This window comes from Serinus canaria, chromosome 1A (assembly GCF_022539315.1).
Source record: "Serinus canaria isolate serCan28SL12 chromosome 1A, serCan2020, whole genome shotgun sequence".
NCBI lineage: Eukaryota > Metazoa > Chordata > Aves > Passeriformes > Fringillidae > Serinus > Serinus canaria.
The window spans coordinates 2,238,323-2,250,541 of NC_066314.1; the positions used below are offsets into that span (position 1 = coordinate 2,238,323).

A 12,219-nucleotide genomic window follows, 5' to 3' on the forward strand; every position below is an offset into this window, starting at 1 on the left:
TCATGGTGCTTTAGGCTTTCTCACTGCTGGTAGATAAGTAACCCCTTTCTCCTCACTCAGCTGAGATCCCCAGGAGAGCTGGATCTCTTTTAGATGATGTTCCCTTGGCTGTCAAGTGGGTGGAGAGTGGGCTGTGGTGAGAGCCCAGGGCAGAGAGGACACCCAGTGCTACTTTTGCTCCCAGCCCTTTGCAGATGTGGCAGTGACAGCTGGCACACCACAACCCCTGGGTCTGTGCCGCAGGCTGGGCTGCTGTGAGGCAGCTTTGATCTGGAAGCCATGGAGCTCCTGCTCCAACAGAACTGTTCTGGGCTGGGATCTCCCCAAAAGGATGTTAATGTCACACCAGAGCTGGCTCCTTCCTGGCAAACTTCAAGGGCTGTGGGAGAGCTCAGCATCCATCTGGCCCCATCCCTGTAGGCAGATCCCTGACCTTCTCCAGGCTTCAGTGCCCCCTCCAGAAGAGCAGGATAATAATCCTTCTCCAGTTCTGGCGCCTCAGATAGCAAATCCACAGCTGGGCTGGTGCTGGCAGTGCAGGCAGCAATGCTGGGTGATGTTTTTACCATTACCCTTCTGCACTTGCAGTCAATATTTATGCTGCACTGTGGGGCACGTGGGTGTGTAATGGAGAGGGAAAAGGTGCTGATTTATTACTCTGCTGTGTGATTTCTGCTTTTTCTCCCAGCATCTTTTCTGTCAGGAGGGTTCCCTTTGTGCTGGTTTTAAGTAGAGAGCTCAGAGTGGAGAAAGGGAGGATTAGCAATTAAATACGCTCTGATGATGGCATGGTTGTGAAGGAGGGAGGAGGAAGGAATACTCCATAGTAATGTACTTTTGTTTTCTTTTTTCTCTGCTTGTAGGACAGAATCTGCCGGGGAATTGGCGTTTTGAAGAGTTTTACAGCTTCTAATCCTTGTTGCCTTGGGAATACAAACCTCTCTAATCATGTCGCCGGCCATGTGGAAATGGACTTGCCTGGTTTCCCACCTCCTGCTGTCCACCACAGTGTCACCTCTGGGCAGACAGCAGCCACCCCATCCAAAGAGGCCCTTCATCACCTTCACTGGAGAGCAAGCAGAGGGAAACTTCAACCACTTGGTGGTGGACGAAAGGACTGGGCACATTTACTTGGGGGCTGTCAACAGGATCTACAAACTCTCCAGTGACCTGAAGGTCCTGGTGACCCACGAGACTGGTCCTGATGATGACAATCCCAAGTGTTATCCTCCCAGGATAGTCCAAACCTGCAACGAACCCTTGACGCCCACCAACAACATAAACAAAATGCTCCTCATAGACTACAAGGAGAATCGGTTGATAGCCTGTGGGAGTCTGTACCAGGGCATCTGCAAGCTCCTGAGGCTGGATGACCTCTTCAAGCTGGGAGAGCCCTTCCACAAGAAGGAGCATTACCTCTCTGGGGTGAACGAGAGTGGCTCTGTTTTTGGAGTCATTGTTTCTTACAGCAACATGGACGACAAGCTGTTCATCGCCACGGCCGTGGATGGCAAGCCGGAGTATTTCCCCACCATCTCCAGCAGAAAGCTCACCAAGAACTCCGAGGCTGATGGGATGTTTGCATATGTCTTTCATGACGAGTTTGTGGCCTCCATGATCAAGATCCCCTCAGACACCTTTACCATCATCCCCGACTTTGATATCTACTACATCTACGGCTTCAGCAGCGGGAACTTTGTCTACTTCCTGACTCTGCAGCCTGAGATGATCTCCCCCCCTGGCTCCACCACGAAGGAGCAGGTTTATACCTCCAAGCTGGTGAGGCTTTGTAAGGAGGACACGGCCTTTAACTCCTACGTGGAGGTGCCCATTGGCTGTGAGAAGAACGGGGTGGAATATCGATTGCTGCAGGCTGCCTACTTGTCCAAGGCTGGAGCCATCCTGGCCAGGTCTCTGGGAGTTGGCCCTGAGGATGATATCCTCTTCACAGTCTTCTCCAAGGGGCAGAAAAGGAAGATGAAGTCCTTGGATGAGTCTGCTCTTTGCATCTTTGTCCTGAAGAACATCAACGACCGCATCAAGGACAGGCTTCAGTCCTGCTACAGGGGCGAGGGGACGTTAGACCTGGCCTGGCTCAAGGTCAAGGACATTCCCTGTAGCAGCGCGGTAAGTGGAGCCCCTGAGCACCCCACCTTGCCCTCCTCAACTACCAACAGGTCTTTTCTTCAGATAACCAACAGGTCTTGTCTTCAAATAACCAACAGGTCTTGTCTTCAAATAACCAATCTCAAAGCAGAGGCCAAGGAGCTGAGACTGCCTTGTCCCAGGGCTGGCTCTGCCTCCAGCTCACCACACCACCCCATTTAACCAGTTCATGCCCCAGTTAGCTCATGGACGAGCTGGTGAAGTATCAGAACAAGCAGACATGCCGTGTTTGCTGATGAGCTAAACCAAGGAGCCCTGGAATATTTGGGGGGAATATGGCTGTTGTAGTTACTGCATGGTGCAAATCACAGGGTGAAATCACTTAGATCCAGGTGCACTCTCAGCTCAAACCTAAACCAAAACAGGACCTAGAGATGTCACAGCTTGTGCCAGTTTTTGTGTGTGCTGCTGTCATTTTGCTTTCCTGGGCTGTATCTGAGGCAGGATTTATTCAAGGAACTTTATGAAGCCAGGGCTTCATTTCTTGCAGGGCTGAGAAGCACTGGCCATTAGCCATCAAAGCCCCTCGCCTTCCGGTCTCCAGCCAGCTCTGCAGTGAGAAATTAAGGCCTGGCTGCAGATCAAGGACTAAACACTGCAAGATTTAAGGGCAGGATTGGGGAAGAGGCTGGTCTGTCTGACCTACAAATGGTCTGAAGAAATTGCCTCGGTTTATTCTGAGTGGCACTGCAGGAATGAGCACAGGGCTGGCTTTGATGGCAGGCACAGACGCGGGCATTACGGCCGGGGGCTGCAGGAGCCACTCCCCAGGCTTTGATTCCCACCCTTAATGAGCTCTTTCAAGTGAGAGGCCAGTTCCAGTCTGAGCCAAGGGAAAAACCAGAGTGCTTTCCTGCCCTGAAATCTCCAGGCAGTGCTCAGGATATGGGATTGCTCCTTGGTGCTCAAGCTCTGTTTGCTTGGAGTTCTTCTGATGCTCCAAGGACAGACCATGAGGAACGTGGATGGCAGTCTCATTGCAAGGACACTGCTCCTGCCTTCCTCTGCCCTGATTCCCTTTACACCCCTCAGTGTCCTTGCTTGACCTTGCCCTGCCCTCATTCCCCCACACTGAAGGGACAAGTCCTTGATTTCAGTTGGGATCTCTGCCGAGACCCTCAAAGCTCCCTGTGGAGCATTGCACAGGGAGAAAGGCTGTGCCCAAATCTGGCTTTGATTTTTTTGTTTAGCCTCAAGGCCTGTGCACATTCAAAGAGCTGCCTTCAGATTTAAGCTGGGAGCTTCCCACTGGAGTTTCTTTCCTGGGCTCTTAAGCCTCTCCATGCATTTGCATATTTGCTCTGCTTGTGCTCCACACTAACGTTTGCAGTGCTGGACCTCTCCAATTAGGAGGTTGGAAACCTCTCAGCCCTGACTTCTGTGGCTTTAGACAGGAGCAAAAAAGGCCAGCAGCTTTCTTGGGTCCCACGGGGTGAGTCCCAAACCAAGAAAACTGGTGTCACACTGAGTAGGGACAGGAGTGCAGAGCCTGGAGAGAGGACACGGTGGGGAAAAGTGTTAGAGCACATTTATGAGTGTACATCTTCACTGTGAATCAGAGGCACTGCAAAAGGACCTGGAGATGCTTGAATTAAAATCAGGAAGTCTGAAGTGTGTAACTAAGTAGGCTGAACTCTCCTTAAATGAGCCTGCTTAGAGCTGCTGGCAAGCCCTGCCTGAGATCAGCTGTGCTGCCTGAGGGAAGAGGTATTAGTGACTTGGCTGCTGAAAGGGGCTGCAGAGTCCAGCTGCTAAGCTTGGAAAATATTTGATGGTTGGTGAAGTATTTTGGAGGCTGGATGTGTGTCTGTGAGAGCCTGGTCTCTTCTGCTGGTGTCCTGCTTGCCAGGCAAGCCCCAGCACTGCTGCTCTGCCACTCACACATGTGTTAGAGGCAGCTCTAAAAGCAATTACAGAGCCATCAGTGAGCCTTTCCCTGGGTTTGTGGGATGTCAAATGCTTCTCTGCTGGTGCAAACAGAGGCTTAACATGCCTATGGTCCAGGCTGGAACTGAACTTGAGCTTTGCTGCCCATCCTGTGTGGGAATGGGCCCAGCTGATGTGCTGGGCACTGAGCATTTCAAAGGGACAGAGGAGAGATTTGGATTGGGTGTTAGGGAGAAATTCTTTGCACAGAGGGTACTGAGGCATTAGAACAGCTTGCCCAGAGAAGCTGTGGCTGTCCTTGGATCCCTGGAAGCGTCCAAGGCTAGGTTGGATGGGACTTGGAGCAGCCTGAGACAGTGGAAGGTGTCCTGCCCATGGCAGGGGGTGGCACTGGATGATCTTTAAGATCCTTTTCAAGCCATTCTGTGATTCTTTGTAGGACTGAGGAGCTGGGTTCGCTGCCCTGTCCTTGCCTATCGAGGCACCAGTTTGTTTTAGTAACAAATATTCTTCTATTTTTTCTAATATTTCTGACAGGGTGATAAGTGACTCAAGGGGGATCCATGTGACTGGATACTTCTGCTCCTGCCCTGGTGTAATCCTTGCTCAAGGCTATTTCAGGGCTAGAGAAACCTCCTGGGGACCATTCCCAGCACAAGTCTCCTAACCTGCAATGTGCACACAAATAATTCACCCCAAAGGTGGGGGAGCAATGCTCTGGTCCCCAGCAGCAGATTCTGTAGCTCTGCTCAGGCAGCTTGGTTACATCTGGAGCTGAGAGAGTTGAGGTCAGGAAAGACCTTGGCTGGACCAACTTTGTCTCATGGTCAGAACTCAGCAGGAGGCATTGAGTCCCCAGATGTCCTGCAGGGTTGGGTGTCCTGGAGGCTTGTTCCAGTCTGGTTTGCAAAGGTCAAGGCAAAGACAAAACCAAAAAAATTCTGTGATGAGCCTGTGGCTGCCTCCGAGTGCCTGTTGCAGATGTCAGCAGTGTGGTAGCAGAATTTCTAGGGTGGGAAAGGTGAAAGTCCAGAGATGAATGGAGAATCCTCAGTGTTCATTCCTCTCCCATCCCTGTGTTACAGCTGTCCTCCCATTCATCTTCAGCAGAAATCGAAAAAAAATGACAGATTTTTATGTCTGGGCAGTTGATTTGCAAATTGGTGATGTTCACTCAGGTGATGAATGGTCTCAGGTAATGCCTCTCTGCAAAAGCAGGATAATAGCTTATATTTAAGCAGTACACTTGACCCCAAATGCTTAGAAATTCATATAATCAGAGAAAAACGAGGCTGGGAAAAAAGGATTCTTCTGAGGTCATCTGATTTGCCCTTCTGCCCTACTTATAACGCTTCTGACAGATGTTTGTCTCACCTGTTCTTAACCTCTGGCTATGGAGATCCCTCTCTCTCCCTAAAATCTGTCTGTGCTGTGAGGAAGCTTTTCCTCATGTGGAATCTAAATCTCCTCTCTGGATAACTGAAGCCCTTCCTACTTATGCAGTCAGAGGGCACCTTCAAACCCCGTGGACATGCAGGGTGTTGGCAGAGGCAGGGCTGCTCTGGAGAGGGAAAAAAAGGCTTCTTAAAACAGAAAAACAGCTTCATGTTGGGTAAAGAAGGCTGTGGTTTCAATGTCCTTCATAAAGTTTGTAATGGAGCAGCCTGACCTGGCTGAAGTTATCCCTGCTCAGGGCAGGAGGCTGGGCTAGATGAACTTTTGGGGTCCCTTCAAAACACTCTGGGGTTCTGTGACAGTGTTGGGAAATGTTGGATTTCTTAAACAAACAAAAAAAAATTAAAGGGTGGGGGGGAATAAAAGGCAGTTTGAGAGGAGGATGGAGATGTAAATGTGTAATTTCTGTCCAGGAGCTGATCATTGAGGGATTTGTTGATTGTCATTACAATGAAATAAGATCAGTGGGTGCATTCTGAAGCCTGGTGAGAGTTCCACTCCTGGGATGCTCAGCAGAGGAGGCAGGGGATCCTTCCCCTCTGCCTTGGGGACCAGGCAGGTGAAAGCTGAGCGACAAAAAGCGTGGAAGAAGAAGTGGAGGGTGCTGGACACTGACCCCAAAGCAGCCTGAGGGTGTCAGGGCTGTGGGGAGATGGAGAGGAGCAGGGATCCTGCTGGAACTTTGGCTGGCAATGAAGTCCCAAACCCAGGGTGACCCTGGCTGTCAGCTCAGGAGCTGCTCACATCCCAGGGCTGCTCTCCTGGCAGATCCTGGCCTCCTCCTCCTCCTCATCCACCTCCCAACCTAAGAGACTCCAGTCCCTGCCATGAAAAGCTGTCACCTCCACCACTGCAGCTCCCACCAGACATGCAGCACCAATATCTCCCCAAGATAATCAAAGTGTCAGTCCCCAACTCCTGCCTGGCTTCTGCCTTTTGCTGCTATTTTCCTTTCCTTTTGGCAGGAAATGGGGTTTGACTGTTTAAATTGCTGCATTCAGTCTCTTCCTGTTTTTCATGGCAGCGCTGTCACTTGGGGGAGAACAGAAATGTTTTCAGAGCTGACTGGCCAACAAAAGGCCTTGTGTGAAGAGCTGGGCAATATTTCCCCAACACTTTGCTACCAGAAGTGGATGTTTGGGTCCCAAGCCATTGTCTGACGAGTGGCTTGGCTGTGAAGGCTTCCTGTGCTTCTGGTGGCTGTTGGTAACTCCCCAAAACCTCTTTGCAGATGCTGCTGGGGAAATCTCTGAGAGACTTCCATCATCTCCATGCATTTGTTCCTCAAGTGGGCTCTGCTCTCCTGCTCTCTCCTGCTCTGTCCTGCTCTCTCCTGCTCTCTCCTGCCCATTCCTGAGGCCCACCAAGCAAGCAGTGCTGCTGGCACAGGGTTTAGCTGGATTCAGGAGGAGTTTTTGGATCAGTTTTTGGATTTGGGCATGTTTGGAGGCCAGCTGTGTGCACAGACTTTTCCCTTTGGCAGCATGGGGATGAACACTGCCTGCTCCTTGGGGATGACCCTTGGGCTCCCTCCTGCTCCATCCCACCAGGTTAGGAGGGACCATTTCCAGCTCAGGAGGTGGAAAGACTTTGTGTAGGGTATGGGACAGTCAGCTTGGCTCCTGGGAAGAGGAGAGATGGCTGAGACTGTTTTGTTTTTCAGCCTGTTTCACATTCCTCTTCCTCCCAGGGCTTCTCTTTGGAATCACTGGTGGGAACAGGGATGGCCAAGATTTTTCAGCCTCTTTCATATTCCTCTTCCTGCCAGGCTTGTGTTCACCATCCCTGGTTGTAACAGGACACAGAGCACCTCTGAGACACCAGGATGGGGGGCAGCAGGAGGCTGTCTTACAGGGGGGTTGGACAAGGCACAAAACCCCAATTTTTAGCCCAGGATCTCCTGGATCTTGGTGCTGTGCCCACATGTTGCAGGAGGAGGGAATATCTCCTTTGCTCTTACATTTCTCTCTGGCATGGTGGGAAGAAGCACAGGGTCATTTAGAAAGAAGGACCAGCTGGAGGTGCTGGAAAGAAGGGGGGTTTCGAGAGGAAAAAAACACTTTACAAGCAAAAAAGCAGGAATTGTCATCCCTATGTGTCATTTCTCTTATTTCCCCTTAAAAGTGAAAGGTTGGGGGAAGGGAGTGTCAGCTTTTGGTGAGTCCTTGGGAAGAGAAAGGTGTGGAAGGAGGTCCAGGCAGTCCAGGGGCTTTGGCAGCCCTGCCCATTTCTCCTGGTGAGTATGTGAGCCTGACTCTTTCCCAGGGGGATGGATCAATCCCAGGGATGGGTTATCAGTTATTTTACCTCAGTCTCCCTGTTTGCCAGCTGGACTATCCTAAATAAATCCCTGTGTGGGTCTCAGTGCCACTGGTGCTTGCACAACAGCACTTTTTGCTCATCCCAGTGTTACAGTGTTGTGTCCCCATGATGAGGTGAGAGATGAGAATCTGATTCCAAGTTCTTAGAAGGCTGATTTAGTGTTATATTATATTATATATATTATATTATATTATATTAATTATATTATATTATATACCAAAATTATATTAAAGCAAGAGAAAGGAGACATCAGAAATCTAGACAAGAATGAATAATAAAAACCTGTGACTGGCTAGAGAGTCCAACACAGATGGATTGGGATTGGTCAGCAAGTAAAAACAATTCACATGCTTGGTAAACAATTTTTTAAATCACATTCTAAAAGAGCAAAACATGGACAAATTGAGGCTTCTCATCTTCCCAGGAGAAGAAATCCTGGAGAAGGGATTTTTCATTAAATATCACGGTGACGTCCCAGCTGGACAGACCATGCACAAGTTTTGTGTACACATCTTTACTCCAAATTTTACAGGCTGGTGTTTCTGATTCAAAGGGTTTGTGGACAGCTGAGGTCAGCTCTTGGTCAATTTTTAACAGCACTTTCTTCTTCTTCCTCTGAAAATGCAAATAAGAGCAGGAAACCCCCACAGAAATGATAAAGTTGAGTTTTTGGAAGGGCAGTACCCTGAGCAATGCTGAAATGCCTCTCTGGGAATGCTCACTGGAGACTGGGAGCTGGAGCAAACAGGCTGGTGGCTGCCAGATCTGTGTTTGTGCACTTGCTCTCATCAGTTTGTGTTGGATGCTGAGTGTGGTGTGTGTGCAGGGTGCGTGCTGGGCCCAGCAGCTGTGATAAGAGGTGACAAATGTCCTCCTGCTGACACTGGGGGCTGGAGAGGGTGGGATCTGAGCTGGGGAGGAAGAGGGACACAATCACTTCTGATTGTGACGGGGTGAATTTTAACATCTGTGTTGTCTCACCCTTCTCGTGAGACTGAAAATGGAATGAAAGTTTTGAAAATGCCTCTCAATGCTCCATCTCTGGGTCAGAAAAGGGCTTAATCCAACAGGTAGGGCTCTGGCTCAGGGTTTCTGCAGCTGAGCTCTGGGATTTGCAAATTTCCCCTCTGCATCTTCTCCCTCCAGCAGGCCTGAGCATCACCTCCCCTGCAAAGCTGGCTCTGCTCCGGGGTGAAAAACTTCCACAGAGAGAAATTCCAATTATCTCCCCACAGGAGGCAGCTCAGGGAGCTCTCTCCAGGGAGACACACAGCTGGTATTTCTCATGGTTGTGGTGGAAGTGGCCAGAGATGTCTGGGGCTGTGCTCTTTGGAGAGCAACTGAGTTCATGTCTCCAGCGCTCCCAGTAAGGTCCTGGCCCCCCTGAACTGGGATTGGGAAATTCTCCCCACTGTGGGGTCAGCTCAGGCAGAGTGTGGGTTCATCTCTGCCCTGGGTGATGGCTCCCTCTCCCAGGTGCCACCTAAGGACAGGTCCCTGCCTCTGCAAAGTGCTCTGCACCCCAGGCAGGAAAAAAAGGGGCTTTGGGTGCTCTGAGTGAGAGCAAAACAAAAACTCTTAATCCCCTACATCAACAGAAGCTTGCACTTAAGGGCTGTAAATCAGGGCCTAATTGCGTGGAGAGGATGATTGCATTTGAGGTATTAAGTAGGTTTCTCAGTATTAAACACCTGTCCTTGAAAGGATTCTGCCTGACCAGGGGGTGCAGAAATAATTCTGGCAGTAATTAATTACCTTCACCCTGAAACACCCCCACCCTGAAACCTCTCCTTCACAAACCCCCATTGTCCTGGGGGAAAAAACCCAAACATGCACTGGAAACAACCTTCTCAAACCCATTTATTTCCTTCCAAAGCACAAACCAGGAGGAAAGCCTGTTCCTGAAAGTGGCTGGGTGCCAACACAGAGCTGCTCTCTCACATCTGGGTGACCGCGCTCACACAAAATGTTCATTGAGGGCAGAGCAGGACCCAAGGCTGCTGGGTCTGAGATATTCCAGGCACAGCTCCCTCCCCCAGCATCCCTCCCATCCCACACCAGCTGGCTGTGCCTGAGCAGCTCAGCATCCCCCAGGTGCTGCAGCTCCCTGGTGTGCAGGTGAGCAGAGCACCAGACCCTCCATCCTTGCGCCATCTCCCTGCCACAGGGACAATTAGATTTATTCCTGGGAACTGCTCTTTGCTGCTTCCCCTGCCAGCAAAAACCCGGGCTGTTTTCTTCTGTGGTTGAGCCCTGAGGTCGTCTGTGGCTCAGCTTTGCATTTTTGGAGGCCTCCACGTGATCTGCTCCCATTCTGTTCCTCGCCAGGAGATCGGCGACTTCGCAAGGCTGACCTCGCCTTGCCTCGCCAGGAGGTCGCCTGGCAGGCCAAGAGGCTTGTGCAAGAGGGTTTTTTTTTTAAATTAAAAAAAAAAGAAAAAAGGCAGAGAAAGCAAACCCCAGATGTCCTGGAAGAGCCAGAAGCAAAATGACTCCAGCTCCCTTGGTGAGGCTGCTGCTATTTAAAGCAGCCGGAGCAGGGGAGGGTGTACAATGCCCATTCTGTTGAGGAGGAGGTCGAGGGGTGCTGGATTCAGCTTTGCTCTCTGGGATAAATCCTGCACAGACCCTTCCTCCCTTGCCTGATGCCCGTGGAGCTGTGGGGGTGAAACACAGTGCAGGCTCTGTCTCAGAACTTGGAGACTCAGAGAAGACATTCAGCCTCCGGGAGCGATCTGATGTGTGTGTCTATTTATTTATATTCCAGGAGTATAACATGAGACTTATCTGGTTTTTCCCTCCCTGAAATGTCTCTATTTATCCAAGTTGCATGGATGGGTTCCTATTGTACCTGGTAGGGTAACACAGATATTGGAAGACTGGATGGAGTGGAGATGGAGATGAAAAATCTGTTTTACTCACAGAGAGATGCCTGAATCACATCTGACCATATTTTGCCCCAGACACTCCCAGCCTGGCACCTGCAAGGCTTTGCTGTTGGAGGATATAGTTTTTGCTCTGAGTTTGTTTGAGAAGCATTTTATTGAGAATGGGACAATCTTTGGGTGACCTGGCAGCAACTTTAGGACAAAATTTGGTGTTTGCAGAGCCAGCACACACCTGGTTGTGCTGCTGTATCCAGGTTCAGGATGGAGCTGGAGTTCCATCTCTGGAAGTGTTCAAGGCCAGTCTGGATGAGGCTTTGAACAACATGATCCAGTGAAAGGTGTCCTGCTCATGGCACGGGGTGGGACTGACTGGTCTTTAAAGTCCCTTTCAAGCCAAGCCATCCTATGATTCTTTATTTAAAAAAATACTCAACACTAGGAAAGGCAAGACAGCCAGATAGGCCTGGAACTGAATGGTAAAGCCAGAGTTTGCTCTGTGTCCTCCATGCAGCACTGGGAGCTGGTGCAGCTGATGGAACATGTGGGTGACATTAGAGCAGTACATTGCATTTCCCCGTTTCAATGTCATTACCCCGCCGTTGTCAGTGATCCAAAATATAATAGGATTTGTACAGCTGATTTATCCTGTAAACAAGCAGTGTTAGCCAGGCACGTATTTGGACAAGGAGAGAGAGTGGGAGAGGCAGAGTGAGGGAATGTGCAGCAGGGAATAATAAAAATTCACTCCTCCTAAGGAGGGAATGACCCAGTGTGGTGGTGTTTGAGAGTCCTCAGGATGAGAGAAGAGGTGAGATCTTGACTCCAGGTTTCAGAAGGCTGATTTATTATTTTATGATATTATATTACATTAAAAGAAAATTATATACTAAAATTATACTAAAGAAAGAGAAAGAAGACATCAGAAGGCTAGCAAAGAATGAATAATAAAAACCTGTGACTGACCAGAGTCCCGACACAGCTGGACTGGGATTGGCCATTAATTAAAAACAATCCACATGAGACCAATCAAAGATGCACCTGTTGGTAAACCATCTCCAGAGCACATTCCACAGCCATCAGATAATTATTGTTTACATTTCTTTTCTGAGGCCTTTCAACTTCTCAGGAGAAAAATCCTAGTTAAAGGATTTTCAGAAAATATGGCAGTGACAGCCCAGCACTCTTGGGTTGGAGCTGTTGGTGGGGATCCCACCCCAGGAAACACAGGGCTGTGATTGTGATGGTGTCCCTGCTCCCAGGGCTCCTGCAGCCTCCCAGTTGCTCAGTCCTGCTTCCAGATCCTGGAGCAGTTGGAGCTTCAGTGAATTGACACTGCCTGGAACAAACTCTGAATTCCTCAAGCACCAAGATCTGCTCAGATAAGCAGCTACAAGAGGGAGATTTTCCCTTTCAGGGCTCGAGTGCTTTAGTTTGTTGTTTAAACTGATAACCAGGCCTCTTTAAATGCATCTTCTGTGAGATGATGGCACCAGACACATCT

The 12,219-nt window shown here is 49.7% G+C and overlaps 1 protein-coding gene across 1 annotated transcript in view; it reads left to right on the forward strand.

Moving 5' to 3' along the window:
• PLXNA4 (plexin A4) overlaps positions 1-12,219 on the forward strand; it is a 472,456-nt gene that overhangs the window by 32,004 nt on the left and 428,233 nt on the right. Inside the window, exon 2 of the mRNA XM_030237722.2 lies at positions 864-2,127. Within this exon, the coding sequence (XP_030093582.2) occupies positions 949-2,127 (1,179 nt within the window). The 5' untranslated portion in view covers positions 864-948. The remainder of the gene's footprint in view (positions 1-863; positions 2,128-12,219) is intronic.